Source organism: Symphalangus syndactylus, chromosome 8, assembly GCF_028878055.3.
Source record: "Symphalangus syndactylus isolate Jambi chromosome 8, NHGRI_mSymSyn1-v2.1_pri, whole genome shotgun sequence".
In the NCBI taxonomy this organism is placed as follows: Eukaryota; Metazoa; Chordata; class Mammalia; order Primates; family Hylobatidae; genus Symphalangus; species Symphalangus syndactylus.
In genome coordinates, this window is record NC_072430.2 from 11484678 (window position 1) to 11505886 (window position 21209).

General features: G+C 52.4%; 3 gene segments (V, D, J or C); all 3 read left to right on the forward strand.

The window, feature by feature from the left end:
• LOC129487362 (immunoglobulin heavy variable 3-21-like) overlaps positions 1-10373 on the forward strand; it is a 50382-nt gene extending 40009 nt beyond the window's left edge. The window contains 1 exon segment of the V gene segment in view: positions 10299-10373. Within this exon segment, the coding sequence occupies positions 10299-10300 (2 nt within the window).
• The window catches only part of LOC129487364 (immunoglobulin heavy variable 1-69-2-like), a 41212-nt gene extending 23078 nt beyond the window's left edge, over positions 1-18134 (forward strand). Inside the window, exon 3 of the V gene segment in view lies at positions 16353-18134.
• On the forward strand, positions 8803-21209 carry LOC129487350 (immunoglobulin heavy constant gamma 1-like). The segment is given in 8 exon segments: positions 8803-8940; positions 9027-9401; positions 16396-16689; positions 17082-17132; positions 17251-17580; positions 17678-17992; positions 19269-19399; positions 19733-21209. Coding segments are annotated over 8 exon segments (1626 nt in total).

Genomic DNA, 21209 nt, shown 5'->3' on the forward strand with positions numbered 1-21209 from the left:
GGTGACAGGGAAAATTGTTGCCATTATTATGTTTTATTTTATATTTGGCAATATACTCATGCTCATATTACAAATATCTTTCTACATTTTTCGTATCAGAAGCTTTTGAACGAGAGCAACTTCATCTTGAATAGGGGCTACGAAAAATAAGACTGAAACCTGCTGGGCTACATTCCCAGTAAGTTAAGGCGTTCTTAGTCACAGGATGACATAGGAGGTCTGCACAGGATCCAGGTTATAAAGACCTTGCTGATAAAGCTTACAGTAAAGAAGCTGGCCAAAGACCATGTAAACCAAGATGGCGACAAAAGTGATTTCTGTTCGTCCTCTCTGCTCATTATAATGTCTTAACATGCTGAGATGCCATTTCCTGCCAGGGCCTGCGTTTCCCATCCCCATCTGACTCAGAGCCTTGTTTTCCTCCCGCTTCTTTACTACGAAATGGCACGTCCCCTGTTAGTGGTTCATGCAAACAGAGGCTGTATCCTGTTTGACAAAGATTCAGCATGAAACGTTCCTGTTACCTAAAAAAAATAGGCAGATGAGACTTAATTAACCTAAATAATTTTTTCACAACAAGAGAGTGAATACACAATTTGCAGAATGACAGAAAACTTTTGCACACTTTGCCTGTGACAGGGAACTAATATGAAGAATTTGCAAGGAACTCAAACAACTCTACAACAACAACAGCAACAAGAACCAAATAATCCCGTTAAAATGATCAAAGGGCATGAGTAGACATTTTCAAAAGAACACATGGAAATGGATTATAAATATATAAACAATGCTCAACATCACTAACCATCAGGGAAATGCAAACTAAAACCACAATAAGATATCATCTTCCTCCAGTCACAATGACTGTTACTAAAATCTCAAAAAATACCAGATGTTGGTGAGGATGGGAAATAAAGGCAACTCTTAGACATTGTTGATGAGGATGTAGACGAGTACAACCTCTATGGAAAATGGAAAGGAGAGTTCCCGGAAAACTAGAAATAGACCTGCCATTTGGTCCAGCAATCCCACTACTGGGTAACTACCCAGAGGAAAATAAACTATTATTTCAAAAAGATACTACCCACCTTCTATGCTTACCATAAAACTACTCTCAATAGCACATGTGTCAAACTGAGTGTCCACCAACAGATGATTTTATAAAAGAATATTGCATATATGCACAATTCAATACTAATGAGCCACAATAAGGAATGAAACTGTGTCTTTTGCAGCAAGATGCATAGACCTGGGGGACAATATAATTAGTGAACTCACAACAGAATGTCACATGTCACACATTGTTGCTTATAAGTGGGAGATAAACAGTGTGTACACAAGGATATGTAGAGAGAAATTATACACACTGGAGACTTAGAAGGATGGGCGGCCGAAGGTGGGAGCATGATGAGACATTACATAACGGGCACAATATAAAATAATTAAGAATTGACCAATGATCTTAAAATTAAAATGTCGAATATGATTAATAAATGAATTTGATATTAGTTGACCTCATTAAATTTAAAAACTTTTTCTACTCAAGTGACTGTAAGAAAATGAATGCCAGGTTACAGATGAGAAACTGTTTGCAAGTCATATAACCACCAATGTAATTATAATAACAACCTTCAGAACTCAACTGTGAATAAAAAGGAAGCAACTGATGGATAAATTAGGCAAGGGTTTGTACAGACATTTCATAAAGGAGATGTGCAGATGACACTGAAGCATATAAACACACTCTCAACAGGACTTTCCATTAGAGAAATTCAAATCAAGCCCACAATGAGACACCACTGTACACTTTTTAAAATGGCTGAAATTAAGAAGCAATACAGATAACATCAATGCTGGTGGGCATACCAGGTTGCTAGAGGCGAAAACATTGCTAACGGGAGTGCAAAACGAAACAGATACTCGGAAAATAAATTTTAGTTTTCTCTAAAATCAAACATGCCCTTAACACCTGACCCTAATATCCCACTCCTGAATATTTGCATCAGAGAAAAACAATCTTATATTCACACATAACTTCTATTCAAATATTCAAGATATTGTGTGTGTGTGTGTATATGGGTTAGAAAGTAAAAATGATGTAAATGTCTCAAAATTTGAATAGGTGAAGAAACTAGGAAGCAACTATAAATTGAATACCATCAGCAATAAAAAAATAATAAGCGACCGATACATAAACCATTACAGGTGAACTCCAGACATGATGCTAAGTGAGAGAAGCCAGTCTCAAATATCAAAGGGACACAGCTGTGAGCATCACGGTCATCCTCAGGTGTCAGTGGTTTGGGCTGGGCTCTCTCTGTCTCTTTCCTGACCAGATCCAGATGTTGAGCTCCACCATTTGCAGATGGAAAACCCTATTTTCAACCACACACTGAGGTTTGAATTGCTTCACAGACTGAACGAAACAAACACGGGCTCCTGTGAACAGTGTCCGGCATTTGTTCCAACCACGAGAGAACGTCCCTCAGCTCTCCCATGTCGTTGGTTCTCTCCTGCAAGCCAGCAGCCCTGCAGTGTAGTCTGCATCTCCCATGCATCCAGCCCTCTCCTTCCAAGGGCCTGTCACCACACCCTCCACTGTTTTTGAGAGCACAGGCAGGCTTTGAACTTTTTCACATTCTGTTGTTACTGAAGTTAGGATGTTTAGGACTAATTCAGGATCATATTTTATGACTGAATTCCAGCGCCCCCTCTCTCCTGGGACAGAGCTCCTAAACAAGGTTCTGCATGTGGAGACGAAGATGAGCTTTTTTCTTCTTCAGCCTAGGAGCTGAGCACTCAGTGGAGGGTTGGGCAGGAGCTTCCCACCATCCCAGCACTTTGGTTCTGGTGGGGCGGAACCTGTGCCATAGGACAGAGCTAGAAACCACGGACTGAATGTTCCCACTGGCACTGGACCCAGGGCAGAGCCTCCATCCATGACTGGGGCTCCATGGAAGAAGTGAGTCTCTGGCTCTCAGTAGCTCTTGTCCAGACTGAGCCTCAGCATCATGTGCTGTGTGCAGGGTCAGAGGGCCAATGTCCTGGCCCCTGGGGAAGAGTTTCCTCTGGTGGGAGCTGGTAGAAGATGTCCTGTCTTCTTGGCTGCATCTGTCTGCAGTGGAGTTTACCTCATGCTGAGCTGGGAGGTAGAAGGAAGGAAGAGCATCTTAGATCAAATATGATGACTGGCCTTACTGAGTTTTCTACAGTTTCCTGAATAAATGTTTCTTCACTTGCTGTGTGCTGTTAGAGTCTTTCCAAATTCTGTAATTTCCCAAAATAATTTTCACTGGTCTCATGAGGGCATGGATTCATTGAGATCCTCATGCTGTCAAAGAGAAACAGAACTGTTTTTATTTCACTTTTTAGCGAACATCCATGGGTTATAAAATAATGGGTTGGCATTACTTCCAACACTTTACAGATACCATCAACTTTCCTCTTGCTTGTGAGGTTTTAACCAGAAGAATGCTGTCATCATCTTTCCTGTTCTTTTGGAAGGAATGCCTCCTCTACTCACCTCCACTTGTCTGTGTGTATTTCTATTTGTCTTTGGTTTTCAGCAGTTTTAATAAGATTTACCTAAATGTGTGTGGGGGGAGCAGTGGGTGTTATTCTGCTGTTCTGGGTTCTCTGAGATGCATGGATTCACCATTTACTCTGTCTCCATTTTTGTGAAAACAATTAGAAAAAATGTCAGTGTGAGCCCAGAAACAAGCCTCCCTGAAGTGGGCACAGGACCACCTGGGGGCGCTCAGGACCCACTGAGCACAAGAGCCAGCCTCAGGGCAGGTGCAGATGGGGGTTAAGGTCTGGTTTCCTGTCAGCCCTGTGGCTTCCTCTCCATGAAACAGTTTCCTTTGTGGCACATCTCTGGATTCCTTCTCCTGTTCTTCCTGTGAAGTCTCTGAAGAAGAAACATTTGTCGTTAACAAGAGAAAAACTTTCTCACATGCACCAAAGGCAGAGTCACCTACAGTCACTTACTCCTGTTTCTGAACGTCAATAAGGTATCAATGCTTCTGAAGGTAATCAGCTAAATCTATAAAGATGCTGTGTTTAACTCAGCACTGCAGCCCAGCTCAACAGAACTCCAAAGGCCAGCCAGCAGCAGCCAGGATAAAGTGGGTGCCGGGCACTGGGGCAGAGGGAGTTCGCATCCAGTGCAAGAGAAGAAACGCCCTCTGGTGGGCACTGTCAGGACTCCAAGGTCACAGTTCAATTGTAGGTGATGCCGGGGAGAGGAGGAGAGACCCCACCAATGCTTAGTGTGGATGTCGAGTCCGACGGTGCCACACTCACACTCCAGGTGAATGTGAAAACATTTACGAGCTCTGTTTTTGAGGTGTCTGCTGGGAGCAGCACAGGCCTCTCAAGAAATTACAAACTGGAATTTCCTCAGTAGAGCAGGAAAGGAGGCTGGCTCAGGGCTTTATAATGATTTGGTGGTGGGGTCAGCGGGGGCGTTTCCACTCAGGAGAAGGAGCTTGTGTGATTTAAACCTCACACTGGCATCACATGAGGGAGCTTCCATGATTTCTTACTAGATTTACCACATGCAGGGGACAAGGAGGAGGAAGAATAAACCTTAATTCATCAGCATCAAGGCACCAAAAATAGGACCTGACACTTTATTCTCCCTAGCAGCTTAAGAAAATGAGTGAAAAAGAGAGATAAGGGTCCACTATGTGTGAAAAGCAAACAAGTCTAAAGAAAATAACAATTTTATTACTATAAGCACGTAATAGAAAGAAAGAGAAGAAGGAATGAGACAGGCAGGGGTGCTGAATCAATGTCCTGGGTGGGGCCTTTTCATTATCCACAATCATCAGTTTATTCTGAAGGTCTCAGGTCAGCTTCCTGCTTCAAAATATCACAGGCCCTTACAGTATATGTGAAAATGCTCCATTTGTCCTTCTTCACTAAAGTAGCCTTATAATTAGATGAACTTCCGAATTTAATCTTCAGTTGTGTTAAATAAAAAAACACAATCTACAATTTAGGAAAGTGAGAGTTTATTTTTATCAAGGGTTACAGCCATCCTGTATGCTGGAAAGCATAGCTTTTTATCAAGGGTTACAGCCATCCCGTATGCTGGAAAGCATAGCTTTTGGTGAAGACGAGAGAAAGGCCCTCCCACGAAGAAGGAGTTGGGCAGAAGCTTTATGCTGAAGGGTTTGGCTAAACAGACATAATCAACAGGTTACAGGAGGCGCTATGGATGTTCATGGAGGTGGTCCTGACACATGCATACTGAACAAACATGCCTGTAACGTGACCCCTGTTCACTTAGCAGTGGAGCCTGAGCATTTAAGTTCATTACAGTCAGGCCCTATGTGCCAGTAGTAGAAGCAGAGACACAAAGGCACTCAGGGCGCAGCCTCTGTAAACGGCCAGAGCCAGGCCATGGTCAGCGGTCTCGGATCAGGAGAAAGGTCCTGATCTCAGTCCAGTGTTCAATCAAAGCTGGGGTTATGGCTTGTGGAACAGGCGGTCGGTTCATCAGGGCATGGGCTGCAGTTGTCTTCATAGTGCCTGTCTCAGTGCGGTGCTCACTGAGCCACTAGAGAGAAAGGTTTAATTGAGCCTCTTTAAAATCAACATTTTGAATTATTTATCAGACATTTCAAATATGTCATGTTGTTTAGATTCTATTGCTGGAGAGTTAAGGTGATATTTGGGGGTTTGTAACTCTGTTTTTTCACACTTCCTGAATTGCTTATCTGTTTGCTTTTCATTAGCTAACCTATCTCTTCTTCTTATTTTTGAATTCATTCTGATTTTGATGAATATTTAATTCCCTTTAGAATGTGAATATAATGTACATTGTGCGGGTCTTTTGATTTTGGTTCTTGGTTCACTCGTGGCAAAGACTCTGTAAGGGTTCCTTGTCTATAGATAACCATTATTTAGTGGCTTTCTGAAGTGGTGGTTTTAGGACCAATGTACTGGACCTGTGAGTAGGCTCACTGCCCCCTGCAGGTCCCAGATAGTGGAGGCCTCGGGAACTGTTTCTTATTTGGAATGCATTTGTTTCAGCAGATTTTGTGTTGGGTTGTCAAGTTCACCCTTCATGTTAGTAGGTGGCCTTACAGGTTTGAGCTGACTGTGGTAGAAGCAGATGAGTACATGCTTGATATCTCTGCACAGGGAGAAGCTCTCTGTTGCCTCAGGTGACGGAGTGGTCTATGAAATGCACAGTGACCTGAGTTCCCTGCTCAGCCCCTGAGAGGTGGACCAAGCTGGACACACATGAGCCACCGAACCTGGCAAGCAAAAGCTCCAGCCTTGATGGAAATGGCGAGCTGAGGGGCGTCTACTCAGTGGGGTTTATTTTGTTATTAAGAGCTTTAGTGTGGTGGCTTTTTCAAATTCCAGCTGTAGTAGTAACATACTGAGCATGTGATCAGGCCCATGGTCTTTTGCGCGGCTGGAATCACAGAAGCGTTGAGAAGCTAATCTCAATTTCAACTGCTGTCCACTGGTGGAAGCGACTTTGTATTGGGTCATGCAGTTTGAAGGTCCGGCCAGTCAGTGGCGCTCGCAGGTAAGAGCCGGCTATGGTGGCAGCAGAAGGGTTTAAAGTGGGAAACTTGTCATGTTCCAGATCTTAGAGAAAAGACTTAGTTATTTCTCATTCAACCTGATACTACCTGAAAGTCTCTTGAGTGTAACTTTTATTTTGTCGCGATGGGTTCTTTCTATACCCATTTTTATGTTTTTTTTAATGAAAGGATGTTTCATCAAATGCGTTTTCAGCATCAATTTAAAAATTATATGTGGATTAAAGATCAAAATGTAAAACCTAACACTATAAAAACTCTGGATAATAACCTAGGAAACAGAATTTCGGATGTAAGAACTGACAAGGTTTTATAATGAAAATGCTAGAAGCAGTTGCAACAAAATTGAAAATTGACAAATGGGACCTAAGTAAATTAAAGAGCTTCTGTACAGCAAAAAATACGATCACCAGAGTAAACAGGCAACCTACAGAATGGGAAATAAAATATTTGCAACCTATACATCTGACAAAGGTCCGATACTTAGTATATACATGGAAATTTAACAAACATTCAATAAATAAAAAGTGACCAAAGGAGATGAAAAGACACTTCAAAAAAAGACCCACACGTGGCCAACAAGCATAGGAAAAAATGCTGAATATCACTATCATTAGAGAAATACATATCAAAACCACAATGAGGTACCGTCTCACATCAGTCAAGTTGGCTAATCTTAAAAAAAAAATAACAGATTTTTAAGGTTACAGAAAAAAGGGGAAATGCATACATTTCTGGTGGGAATATAAATTAGTTCAACCATTGTGGAAAGCAGTGTGGTGATCCCTCCAATAACCTAAAACAGAAGTTTCATTTGACCCAACAATCCTACAACTGGACATATACCTAAAGGAATATAAATATGTGGGTTCACTGCAGCATTATTCACAATAGCATAGACATGGAATTTACCTAAATCCCCATCACTGGCAGAATGATAGAGAAAAATGTGGTACATACAACCATGGAATACTATGCAGCTAAGAAAAGAATGAAATTATGTACTTTGTAGGAACATGATGGAACTGGCAGTCAATACTCTTAGCAAACTAATTCAGGAACAGAAAACCAGATACTATATGTTCTCCCTTATTTGTTGGAGATAAATAAAAACAAACACTCTTCCAGGGCCTGAGTCTTCCTTATTCAACAACTCATTCTAAATTAAGTATTCAGCAAGTTCCTGATACCCATTTAAATATTCTATTTCATCTGGGCCACTTATATCACTCAAAAAGCAATGATAACTATATTTATAAGTGGGATTCTAGGATAATAAATATCTGAATAGTGAGAATATGAAGGATACGGACGGTTTTTTGTTTAGTTCAATGGGCACATAACTGTGGGAGACACTATAGTCCTATGAAGAAGGTATTCAGACTTCAGAGATAAGTAATGTTTCCTACGTTGTGTTTGTGACTTGGAAGTGGTGGATTGAAGAGTGTGGTAGGTGCCCAGACCAAGCGGAACAGGAATCAACATGTAAAGATGATGATCTATGGATATGATCTAAAACCATGTAAATACTTCAGATAATTCTATTTAATGCAGTTGGAAATAAAACACAAACTTATTCAAAATACAAATTGCTTGGTAATTATTTTGGGAGCTATGAGTTCATCAAGAAACTCAAATTCCTATTTCTATTTCAACCCGTGATTCCTGCTGTCAATGGGAGGGAAGTCTCAGAACCAATCACATATCAGAGGGCAAGTCTGTCAACCAAGAGTCTTTCCACTGAAGGGCCTGGGAGGTCAGGACCCTCAGGAAAGTGCTGGGGATGCTGTCTTGGGAGTGCCCAGCAGATCTCAGAACTCTCCATGGGCCCTGCTGGACACTCAGGGGGGTAACTAGTGGCCACCTTTTCAGTGTTACCTGTGAGCTCCGAGTGTTCCCAATGGGACCAGGATGGGTCAAGGTGCCTGCTCAATGTCAGAGACAGCAATGGTCCCAGAAACAACCCAGGGAATCTCCACGCCAATAAAAAGTGGGTTCGCCGTGAGGAGCGCACCCTGGGGTTGGGGTTTGTTCTTCAGTGGGAAGAGTCTGTCCACAGAAAGCGTTGAAATGGGGCAGGGGATGCATTTCCTCGGGCGGGATTTAGGACCTGGTCTCTCAGCATCCCACACTTGTGCAGCTCATGTGGCATCTGTGTTTTCTTTCTCATCCTAGTTCAGGCTTTGAGCTGTGAAATACCCTGCCTCATGAATATGCAAATAACCTGAGGTCTTCTGAGATAAAGATAGATATATTGGTGCCCTGAGAGCATCACATAACAATCACATCCCTCCTCTGAAGAAGCCCCTGGGAGCACAGCTCATCGCCATGGAATGGACCTGGAGGTTCCTCTTTGTGGTGGCAGCAGCTACGGGTAAGGGGCTTCCTCGTCTCAAAGCTGAGGAAGGGATCCCGATCTAGTTAAAGAGGATTTTATTCACTCCTGTGTCCTCTCCACAGGTGTCGAGTCCCAGGTGCAACTGGTGCAGTCCGGGGCTGAGGTGAAGAAGCCTGGGTCCTCAGTGAAGGTCTCCTGCAAGGCTTCTGGAGGTCCCTTCAGCAGCTATGGTGTCAGCTGGGTGCGGCAGGCCCCTGGACAAGGGCTTGAGTGGATGGGAATGATCATTCCTGTCCTTGGTGAAACAAACTACGCACAGAAGTTCCAGGGCAGAGTCACGATCACCGCGGACACATACACAAGCACAGCCTACATGGAGCTGAGCAGCCTGAGATCTGAGGACACGGCCATGTATTACTGTGCGGGTCGACTCTACGGTGCCATTGTCTACTACCTTGAGTACTGGGGCCAGGGAACCCTGGTCAGCGTCTCCTCAGGTGAGTCCTCACAACCTCTCTCCTGCTTTAACTCTGAGGCATTTTGATGCATTTTTGGGGGAAAGAAGTGTGCCTGGGTCTCCTGTCAAGAAAGTCCCGGGACAACCTGGGGGGCTCAGGAGGACGCCCGGAGGCAACAGCGGCCACACAGACACGGGGCAGGGGTCCAGTAGCACTGGCCTCTCTGTGGTCAGGGCCACCCTGGGCCTCTGGGGTCCCAAGCCCAACAATCCCCGGGCTCAGTCTGAGAGGGTCCCAGGGACTTAGTGGGGTGCCAGTTCTTGCCTGGGGTCCTGGCGTTGTTATCACATTGTGACAACTGGTTTGAGTCCTGGGGCCAGGGAGCCCAGGTCACCGTCTCCTCAGGTGAGTCCTTACCACCCCCTCTCTGAGCGCACTTAGGGAGACTCGGCTTGACGGGGCCTCAGGGTCAGAGTCCGGGAGGCATTTTGGAGGTCAGGAAGGAAAGCCGGGGACAGCGACCCTCCGAATGGGAACCCAGCCTGTCCTCCCCAAGTCTGGCCACAGATGTCGGCTACTGGGAGGCTCCCTTGGCTGGTCTGGGGTGACCACTGTCCGCTTCACCTAGAGCATTCTCAGGGGCTGTCGTGATGATTGTGTGGCGGGACTCTGTCCCACTCCAAGGCACGCGCTCTCTGGGACGGGTGTCCCCGGGGTTTTTGGACTCCTGGGGGTGACTTAGCAGCTGTCTGCTTGCAGTTGGACTTCCCAGGCCGACGGTGGTCTGGCTTCTGAGGGGTCAGGCCAGAATGTGGGGTACGTGGGAGGCCAGCAGAGGGTTCCATGAGAAGGGCAGGACAGGGCCACGGACAGTCAGCTTCCACGTGACGGCTGGAGACAGAAGGGCTCCATGTGGCTGGGTTTTTGTGGGGCGAGGATGGACATTCTGCCATTGTGATTACTACGGTATGGGATTCTGGGGCCAAGGGACCACGGTCACCGTCTCCTCAGGTAAGAATGGCCACTCTAGGGCCGTTGTTTTCTGCTATTGCCTGTGGGTTTTCTGAGCAGTGCAGGTTGGTCCTGGGGACATGTTCCAAGGGGACCTGGGCGGACTGGCCAGGAGAGGACGGGCACTGGGGTGCCTTGGGGATCTGGGAACCTCTGTGGATTTTCCGATGCCTTTGGAAAATGGGACTCAGGCTGGGTGCGTCTGATGGAGTAACTGAGCCTGGGGGCTTGGGGAGCCGCATTTGGACGAGATGCCAGAACAGACCAGGGGTCTTAGTGATGGCGGAGGAATGTGTCTCAGGAGCGGTGTCTGTAGGACTGCAAGATCGCTGCACAGACAGCGAATCGTGAAATATTTTCTTTAGAATTATGAGGTGCGCTGTGTGTCAACCTGCATCTTAAATTCTTTATTGACTGGAAAGAGAACTGTTGGAGTGGCTGAATCCAGCCAGGAGGGACGGGTAGCCTTGGTCTTGATGAGAGCAGGGTTGGCGGCAGGGGTAGCCCAGAAACGGTGGCTGCCGTCCTGACAGGGGCTTAGGGAGGCCCCGGGAGCTCAGTGCCTTGAAGTTGGTTTCCAAGAGAAAAGGATTGTTCATCTTAAGAGGCGTGCTTACTAAATGTTAAAAGACAGGATATGTTTGAAGTGGCTTCTGAGAAAAATGGTTAAGAAAATTATGACTTAAAAATGTGAGAGATTTTCAAGTATATTAATTTTTTTAACTGTTCAAGTATTTGAAATTCTTATCATTTGATTAACACCCACGAGTGATATGTCTCTGGAATTGAGGCCAAAGCAAGCTCAGCTAAGAAATACTATCACAGTGCTGTCGGCCCCGATGCAGGACTGAGTTTTGACCATCATAAATCAAGTTTATTTTTTTAATTAATTGAGCGAAGCTGGAAGCGGATGATGAATTACAGTCGAGATGGCTGCATGGGGGTCTCTGGCACCCACAGCAGGTGGCAGGAAGCAGGTCACCGCAAGAGTCTATTTTAGGAAGCAAAAAAACATAATTGGTAAATTTATCACTTCTGGTTGTGGAGAGGTGGTTTTGCCCAGGCCCAGATCTGAAAGTGCTCTACTGAGCAAAACAACACCTGGACGATTTGCGTTTCTAAAATAAGGCGAGGCTGACTGAAACTGGAAAGGCTCTTTTTTTAACTATCTAAATTTCATTTCCAATCTTAGCTTATCAACTGCTAGTTTGTGCAAACAGCATATCAACTTCATTTTTAAAGTAAGATGTTTAAGAAATTAAACAGTCTCAGGGAGAGTTTATGACTGTATTCAAAAAGTTTTTTTAAATTAGCTTGTTATCCCTTCATGTGATAATTAATCAAATACTTTTTCAATACCTCAGAGCATTATTTTCATAATGACTGTGTTCACAGTCTTTTTAGGTTAACTCTTTTTCTCTTTGTGATTAAGGAGAAACACTTTGATATTCTGATAGAGTGGACTTCATTTTAGTATTTTTCAAGACCACTTTTCAACTACTCACTTTAGGATAAGTTTTAGATAAAATGTGCATCATTATCCTGAATTATTTCAGTTAAGCATGTTAGTTAAGCATGTTAGTTGGTAGCATAAGAGAAAACTCAGTCAGATAGTGCTGAAGACAGGATTGTGAGACGCCTTAGAAGGACAGGTTCTGCTCGGAATCACCGATTTGGCGTCAGCAGGACTGGCCTAGCAGAGGCTCTGGGAGGGTGGCTGCCAGGCCCGGCCTGGGCTTTGGGTCTCCCCGGACTACCCAGAGCTGGGATGCGTGGCTTCTGCCACCGGGCTGACTGGCTGCTCAGGACACAGCCCTTGTTAATGGACTTGGAGGAATGATTCCACACCAAAGCTTTGCAAGGCTCGCAGTGACCAGGCACCCGACATGGTAAGAGACAGGCAGCCGCCGCTGCTGCATTCGCTTCTCTTAAAACTTTGTATTTGATGTCTTATTTCCACTAGAAGGGGAATTGGTCTTAATTGCTTGATGAAGAGCAGGAGACTCATTTATGTGAGTCTTTTGAGTAACCATTGTCTGGGTCACTCCCATTTAACTTTCCCTAAAGCCCATTTCAAGGAGAGATCGCACGAGCTGCTCCACAACCTCTGAATGGGGATGGCATGGGTCACGATGCTTGAGAACATACCAAGCCTCACTGGCATCGCCCTTGTCTAAGTAATTGACTGTAGGTCATCATTGCACCCTTGAAAGTAGCCCATGCCTTCCAAAGCGATTTATGGTAAATGGCAGAATTTTAAGTGGCAAATTCAGATAAAATGCATTTCTTGGTTGTTTCCAATGATGACTGTTATCTAGAGGGAATTTAAAGGCAGGGGTTTATTTCAGACTCAGAAGGGAGGAGATGCTTTGGGAAGGTGGAGGCTCTGAGCATCTCAATACCCTCCTCTCGGGGCAGAAGCTATGCTGCCGCTTCTAGAGCAAGGGGAGCTGCTCATTTTTATCGCGGTACAAGCTCCTAAATTCTTGGTCTAATTCTCAAGATGTTTTAATGACTTTAAAGCAGCAAAAAAATATTCCACCCAGGTAGTGGAGGGTGGTAGTGATTGGTACTGCTTTGGAACCAAAACCCAGGTGGCGCTGGCTCAGGACTGCAGGAAACCGGGGTATCAAGTAGAGGGAGACAAAAGATGGAAGCCAGCCTGGCTGTGCAGGAACCCGGCAATGAGATAGCTTTAGCTGAGACAAGCAGGTCTGGTAGGCTGACCGTTTCTGGCTATGACAACTCCATCCAGCTTTCAGAAATGGACTCAGATGGGCAAAATTGACCTAAGCTGACCTAGACTAAACAAGGCTGAACTGGGCTGAGCTGAGCTGAACTGGGCTGAGTTGAACTGGGTTGAGCTGAGCTGAGCTGGGCTTGGTTACACTAAGCTGAGCTGAGCTGGGCAGGGCTGAGCTGAGCTGAGCTGAGCTGGGCTGAGCTGAGCTGGGCTGAGCTGGGCTGAGCTGGGCTGAGCTGAGCTGAGCTGGGCTGAACTGAGCTGAGCTGAGCTGGGCTGAGCTGAGCTGGGCTGGGCTGGGCTGGGCTGGGCTGGGCTGGGCTGGGCTGGGCTGAGCAAGGCTAGGCTGAGCTGGGCTGGGCTGAGCTGGGCTGAGCAAGGCTAGGCTGAGCTGGGCTGAGCTGAGCTGGGCTGGACTGAGCTGGGCTGGGCTGAGCTGGGCTGAGCTGGGCTGAGCTGAGCTGGGCTGGACTGAGCTGGGCTGGGCTGAGCTGGGCTGAGCAAGGCTAGGCTGAGCTGGGCTGAGCTGAGCTGGGCTGGACTGAGCTGGGCTGGGCTGGGCTGGACTGGGCTGGGCTGGACTGGGCTGGGGTGGGCAGGGCTGGGCTGGGCTGAGCTAAGCTGGGCTGAGCAAGGCTAGGCTGAGCTGGGCTGAGCTGAGCTGGGCTGGACTGAGCTGGGCTGGGCTGGGCTGGGCTGAGCTGGGCTGAGCTGGGCTGAGCTGGGCTGGGCTGGGCTGGGCTGGGCTGAGCTGGGCTGGGCTGAGCTGGGCTGAGCAAGGCTAGGCTGAGCTGGGCTGAGCCGGGCTGAGCTGGGCTGAGCCGGGCTGGGATGGGCTGGGATGGGCTGAGCTGGGCTGAGCTGGGCTGAGCTGGGCTGGGATGGGCTGAGCTGGGCTGAGCTGGGCTGAGCTGAGCTAGGCTGGGCTGGGCTGGGCTGAGCCAAGCTGAACTGGGTTGAGCCAAGCTGAACCGGGTTAAGCGTGCTGTGTTGGGCTGAGCCAAGCTAGGCCGAGCTGAGCCGAGTTGAGCTTAGCTGGGCTGAGCTAACCTGGGCAGGGCTGAGCTGGGCTGAGAGCAGATCATCCACAGGAGAGCAGGGGCTGGTGGGAAGCAGGAGGAGTAGGTGAGCAGCTTCTGGAGCTCAGGGGACCAGGGCAGAACAGCCTCAGGTGAGAAGAGGCAGGTGGGAGGCAGAATAAGCAGGGGGCAGCCCCTGGAGCTCAGGGAGCCAGGGCAGATCATCCACAGGAGAGCAGGGCCTGCCCCTAGAGTTCAGGGGACCAGGACAGAACATCAGATGAGCATGGCTAGTGGGAGGTGGGCGAGCAGGGGGCAGATCCTGGAGCTCAGGGGTCCAGGGGAGGGCATCTGAAGGTGAACAGGGGCCAGTGGGGGCAGGATGAGCAGGGGGAAGCTCCTGGAGCTCAGGGAGCCAGGGCAGAGCAGCCGCAGGTGAGGAGGGGCAGGTGGGGGGCAGGAGGAGCAGGGGGCAGCTCCTGGAGCTCAGGGGTCCAGGGGAGGGCATCTGAAGGTGAACAGGGGCCAGTGGGGGCAGGAGGAGTAGGGGGCAGCTCCTGGAGCTCAGGGGAACAGGGCAGAGCCGCCGCAGGAGAGCAGGGCCAGTGGGGGGCGGGACGAGCAGGGGACAGGCACTAGAGCTCAGGGCATGGCAGCTACAGGTGAGCAGGGACGGTGGGAGGCAGCACTCAGCTCCTAGACTTTGGCAGCAGCTGCGTACTTGCTGGCAGCCAACAGCTGAGGGCTGGTGAAAGCACAGTGCAGCCTCCTGGGGCCAGGAAGGGAGTGTGAGCCCATCCCGCTGAGCAGTTCCCAAGGGCGAGCCGGGATGGAGAAGGGAAGGCATTCCAGGGCTCAGGGCTGAGCTCACAGGCAGAGGCAGGTCTGGCTGCAGGGGGAACGTGTGCTTGAGACCAGGAGGGTCCCAGGGCTGGCCCGAGTGGACCACGGGCAGGAAGGCCTCTGAGGCTGGCGCCCCAGAAGGAACAAGATGGGCTGCCAGGAGCCAGGGCCACCAGCACAATGAAGCTGAGGGGAGGTGGTGCAGGGCAGTGTAGCAGCAGAGGGGAGCCAGAGGGGCCCATTCAGGGCCTGGGCAGAGTCAGCCAGAGCCTGTGGTGCAGGTGAGGGGAAGGGGTAGTGGGCAGGGCCCTGGGGCTGAGCAGACGGGATGGCCTGGCTGAGGGCGCTTAGCTTCCTCAGAGGTCGGGGCACACCCCACCTGCAGTGGGACTCCAGGGCCACTGGCCAGCAGCAGAGAGAAATGGGGCCTCCCTGTGGCCTGGGGGTCCTGGAGCCATGCAGGGTGGGGAGGGCCAAGGGCAGGCGCAAGGGTCCTACCTGTGCTGGGGGGCCTGGGCTGAGCTCAGCAGGGACCTTGCCTGGGGAAGCTCTGGAGAGAGGGAGGAGCTGGGCTGGTGGCCCAGAAGGCCAGGCCAGGGCTGGAAGGGTGAGGGTGTGATGACTGAGCCTCCAGAAGTAATGCAGGACATTGGGGAGGCAGGGGGCATCCAGGCACTCAGGGCCCTGACCTGGGCTGCTGCACACTGGGGCTAAGGGGAAAGGATGGGAGAGGCTGAGGAGGAGGCTCCCAGGGGGCTATTCCAAGGCAGGGGGTTCCGGGGCCCTGGGGCTGAAGGGCGCCGACCCTATGCAGTGTCTGGCCCCTGCTACACGGAAGACAAGGGCCCTGGAGGACAGAGGGCAGGCTATGACCAGGGCCCTGGGCAAGTCAGGCCACTCACTAGGGGAGGGCCACACTGGGGCGCAGGGTCAGGGGCTACAGGGGGCTCAGGGGACCCACCAGAAGCCATCTGAGAACAGTGGCCACTGGTCAAGCCAGGCACCCATAAAAGGCTGGAGTGGGATCGATGGGCATGAACCGTCCCTGAGGGGGCACCGATTACTAGAGCCGAGGCCAAGGTAGAGGATCTGGACTGTGCTGACCCCCGGCAGACACAGAGGGCTGACCCAGCTGCCGAGCCCCGCCTCCTAGGCTGCAGGGGTGCCTGCAGAAGGGCACCACAGGGCCGCCGGTCCTGCAAGCTTTCTGGGGCGGGCCAGGCCTGACTTTGGCTTTGGGGCAGGGAGGGGGCTAAGGTGGGGCAGGTGGCGCCAGCCAGGTGCACACCCAATGCCCGTGAGCCCAGACACTGGACCCTGCCTGGACCCTCGCGGGCAGACAAGAACCAAGGGGCCTCTGCGCCCTGGGCCCAGCTCTCTCCCGCACCACGGTCACATGGCGCCACCTCTCTTGCAGCCTCCACCAAGGGCCCATCGGTCTTCCCCCTGGCGCCCTGCTCCACGAGCACTTCTGAGAGCACAGCGGCCCTGGGCTGCCTGGTCAAGGACTACTTCCCTGAACCGGTGACCGTGTCGTGGAACAAAGGTGCCCTGACCAGTGGCGTGCACACCTTCCCGGCTATCCTACAGTCCTCAGGGCTCTACTGCCTCAGCAGCGTGGTGACCGTGCCCTCCAGCAGCTTGGGCACCCAGCCCTACACCTGCAACGTAGATCACAAGCCGAGCAACACCAAAGTGGAAAAGAAAGTTGGTGAGAGGCCAGCGCAGGGAGGGAGGGTGTCTGCTGGAAGCCAGGCTCAGCCCTCCTGCCTGGACACACCCCGGCTGTGCAGCCCCAGCCCAGGGCAGCAGGGCAGGCCCCATCTGTCTCCTCACCTGGAGGCCTCTGCCCGCCCCACTCATGCTCAGGGAGAGGGTTTTCTGGCTTTTTCCACCAGGCACCGGGCAGGCACAGGCTGGATGCACCTACCCCAAGCCCTGAGCACAAAGGGGCAGGTGCTGGGCTCAGACCGACCAAGAGCCATATCCGGGAGGACCCTGCCCCTGACCTAAGCCCACCCCAAAGGCCAAACTCTCCACTCCCTCAGCTCAGAAACCTTCTCTCCTCCCAGACCACAGTAACTCCCAATCTTCTCTCTGCAGAGCCCAGAACTACATCTGGTGGCACAACTCACACATGCCCACCGTGCCCAGGTAAGCCAGCCCAGGCCTCGCCCTCCAGCTCAAGGCGGGACAAGTGCCCTAGAGTGGCCTGCGTCCAGGGACAGGCCCCAGCCGGGTGCTGACACATCCGCCTCCATCTCTTCCTCAGCACCTGAACTCCTGGGAGGACCGTCAGTCTTCCTCTTCCCCCCAAAACCCAAGGACACCCTCATGATCTCCCGGACCCCTGAGGTCACGTGCGTGGTGGTGGACGTGAGCCAGGAAGACCCCGAGGTCCAGTTCAACTGGTACGTGGACGGTGTGGAGGTGCACAATGCCAAGACAAAGCCGCGGGAGCAGCAGTACAACAGCACGTTCCGTGTGGTCAGCGTCCTCACCGTCGGGCACCAGGACTGGCTGAACGGCAAGGAGTACAAGTGCAAGGTCTCCAACAAAGCCCTCCCAGCCCCCATCGAGAGAACCATCTCCAAACCCAAAGGTGGGACCCGCGGGGCGCGAGGGCCACATGGACAGAGGCCGGCTCGGCCCACCCTCTGCCCTGGGGGTGACCGCTGTGCCGACCTCTGTCCCTACAGGGCAGCCCCGAGAGCCACAGGTGTACACCCTGTCCCCGTCCCGGGATGAGATGACCAAGAACCAGGTCAGCCTGACCTGCCTGGTCAAAGGCTTCTACCCCAGCGACATCGCCGTGGAGTGGGAGAGCAGCGGGCAGCCGGAGAACAACTACAAGACCACGCCTCCCGTGCTGGACTCCGACGGCTCCTACTTCCTCTACAGCAAGCTCACCGTGGACAAGAGCAGGTGGCAGCAGGGGAACGTCTTCTCATGCTCCGTGATGCATGAGGCTCTGCACAACCACTACACGCAGAAGAGCCTCTCCCTGTCTCCGGGTAAATGAGTGCGACGGCCGGCAAGCCCCTGCTCCGCGGGCTCTCGGGGTCCCGAGAGGATGCTTGGCACGCACCCCGTGTACATACTTCCCGGGCGCCCAGCATGGAAATAAAGCACCCAGCACTGCCCTGGGCCCTGCGAGACTGTGACGGTTCTTTCCGCGGGTCAGGCCGAGTCTGAGGCCTGAGTGGCATGAGGGAGGCAGAGCGGGTCCCGCTGTCCCCACACTGGCCCAGGCTGTGCAGGTGTGCCTGGGCCGCCTAGGGTGGGGCTCAGCCAGGGGCTGCCCTCGGCAGGGTGGGGGCTTTGCCAGCGTGGCCCTCCCTCCAGCAGCAGCTGCCCTGGGCTGAGCCACGAGAAGCCCTAGGAGCCCCTGGGGACAGACACAGCCCCTGCCTCTGTAGCAGACTGTCCTGTTCTGTGAGCGCCCTGTTCTCAGACCCCCGTGCCCACTCGGGGACATGCCAAGTCCATGTGCGTAGGGACAGGCCCTCCCTCACCCATCTACCCCCACGGCACTAACCCTGGCAGCCCTGCCCAGCCTCGCACCCGCATGGGACACAACCGACTCCTGGGGACATGCACTCTCGGGCCCTATGGAGGGACTGGGCCAGATGCCCACACGCACACTCAGCCCAGACCCGTTAAACAAACCCTGCACTGAGGCTGGCGGGCCACACGGCCACCACACACACGTGCACGCCTCACACACGGAGCCTCACCCGGGCGACCAGAGCAAGGTCCCCGCACATGTGAACACGCCTCGGACACAGGCCCCCACGAGCCCCACGCAGCACCTCAAGGCCCACGAGCTGCTCAGCAGCTTCTCCACATGCTGACCAGCTCAGACAAACCCAGCCTTCCTCTCACAAGGGTACCCCTGCAGCCGCCACACACACACAGGCCCCCACACACGGGATAACACGCCACGTCGTGTCCCTGGCTCTGGCCCACTTCCCAATACTGCCCTTCCCTGCAGTTGGGGTCACATGAGGGGTGGGCTTCACATCCTCCTGCCCTCTGGGCCTCAGGGAGGGACACGGGAGATGGGGAGTGGGTCCCGCTGAGGGCCAGGTCGCTATCTAGGGCCGGGTGTCTGGCTAAGCCCTGGGGCCAAAGCTGGTGCCCAGGGTGGGCAGCTTCGGGGAGCTGACCTCAGGACACTGTTGGCCCATCCCGGCCAGGCCCCACATCCTGGGTCCCGCCACAGAGGGAATCACCCCCAGAGGCCCGAGCCCAGTGGGACACAGCACTGACCACCCCCTTCCTGTCCAGAGCTGCAACTGGAGGAGAGCTGTGTGGAGGCGCAGGAGGGGGAGCTGGACGGGCTGTGGACGACCATCACCATCTTCATCACACTCTTCCTGCTAAGCGTGTGCTACAGTGCCACCGTCACCTTCTTCAAGGTCGGCCGCACGTTGTCCCCAGCTGTCCTTGACATTGTACCCCAGGCTGTCCCCACCTGTCCCTGATGCTGTCTTCTGTGTTATCCACATGCTGTCGCTACCATGGCCCTGCTCTCCATCCATGTCCAGGCCTGGGGGCAGGCAGTGTAGAGGCCCTGGTACCTGGGTGGCCTGAAAGGCAGATGGGCCTCGGGGGCAGAGATGTGGCCTCAGTGGCCTGAGGGGTGGGTGGACCTTGGGGGCAGGGCTGTGGCCTCAGTGGCCTGAGGGGTGGGCAGGCCTTGGGGGCAGGGCTGTGGCCTCACTCACCCCTGTGCTGTCCATTACCTACAGGTGAAGTGGATCTTCTCCTCGATGGTGGACCTGAAGCAGACCATCATCCCCGACTACAGGAACATGATCAGGCAGGGGGCCTAGGGCCACCCTCTGCAGGGTGTACAGGGCCGCCCAGACCCCACACACGAGCCATGGGCCATGCTCAGCCACCACCCAGGCGACACCTGCCCCCTGACCTCACTGCCCTCAACCCCATGGCTCTCTGGCCTCACAGTCGCCCTCTGACCCTGTCACACCTGACACACCCCCCTTCCAGACCCTGTGCATAGCAGGTCTACCCCAGACCTCCGCTGCTTGGTGCATGCAGGGCGCTGGGGGCCAGGTGTCCCCTCAGCAGGACGTCCCTGCCCTCCGGCCCGCCAGGTGCTCACACAAAAGGAGGCAGCGACCGGCATGCCAGGCCCCCACCCAGGCAGGAGCTGGCCTTGGAGCCAACCCCATCCACGCCACCCTCCTGAACACAGGCGTGGTTTACAGATGGTGAGTGGGAGCATCAGCCGCCAAGGTAGGGAAGCCACAGCACCATCAGGCCTGTTGGGAGGCTTCGGAGAGCTGCGAAGGCTCACTCAGACGGCCTTCCTCCCAGCCCGCAGCCAGCCAGCCTCCATTCCGGGCACTCCCGTGAACTCCTGACATGAGGAATGAGGTTGTTCTTATTTCAAGCAAAGAACGCTGCTCTCTGGCTCCTTGGAACAGTCTCGGTGCCAGCACCACCCCTTGGCTGCCTGCCCACACTGCTGGATTCTCCGGAGGAACTCGACCCGCAGGGACAGCCAGCCCGACTCTACACTGGGGAGAGAAGGGACCAGGCCCAGGACACTGCCACCTCCCACCCACTCCACTCCACCGCGATCACTCGGAGAAGAGCCTGGGCCATGGGGCTGCTGTAGAGCCCCACAGTGCAAGGGTGAGGAGAGCCCAAGGAAGGGGCATCTGCCCAGACAGGCCTCCCAGAGAAGGTCCCAGGCGGGCAAGACTCAGCCTTGGTGGGGCCTGAGGACAGAGGAGGCCCAGGAGCACGGGGGAGAGAGGTGGAGGGACACCAGGAGAGCCAGGAGCGTGGACACAGCCAGAACTCATCACAGAGGCTGGCGTCCAGCCCCAGGTCAGGTGCAGCAGGAACAAGCAGCCACTCTGGGGGCACGAGGTGGAGAGGCGAGACGACAAAGAGGGTGCCCGTGTTCTTGGGAAAGCGGGGCTGCTGGCCACGAGTGCTGGACAGAGGCCCCCATGCTCTGCTGCCCCCATCACGCCGTTCCGTGAGTGTCACACAGAATCTGCAGACAGGAAGGGAGGCACGAGCAAGAGTGCGACAAGCGCCTGCCTCGGCCGTCAGGGAGGACTCCCGGGCTCACTCGAAGGAGGTGCCACCATTTCAGCTTTGGTAGCTTTTCTTCTTTTAAATTTTCTAAAGCTCATTAATTGTCTTTAATGCTTTTTTGATGACAATAAAATATCCTGTTTAAGTCTTGTA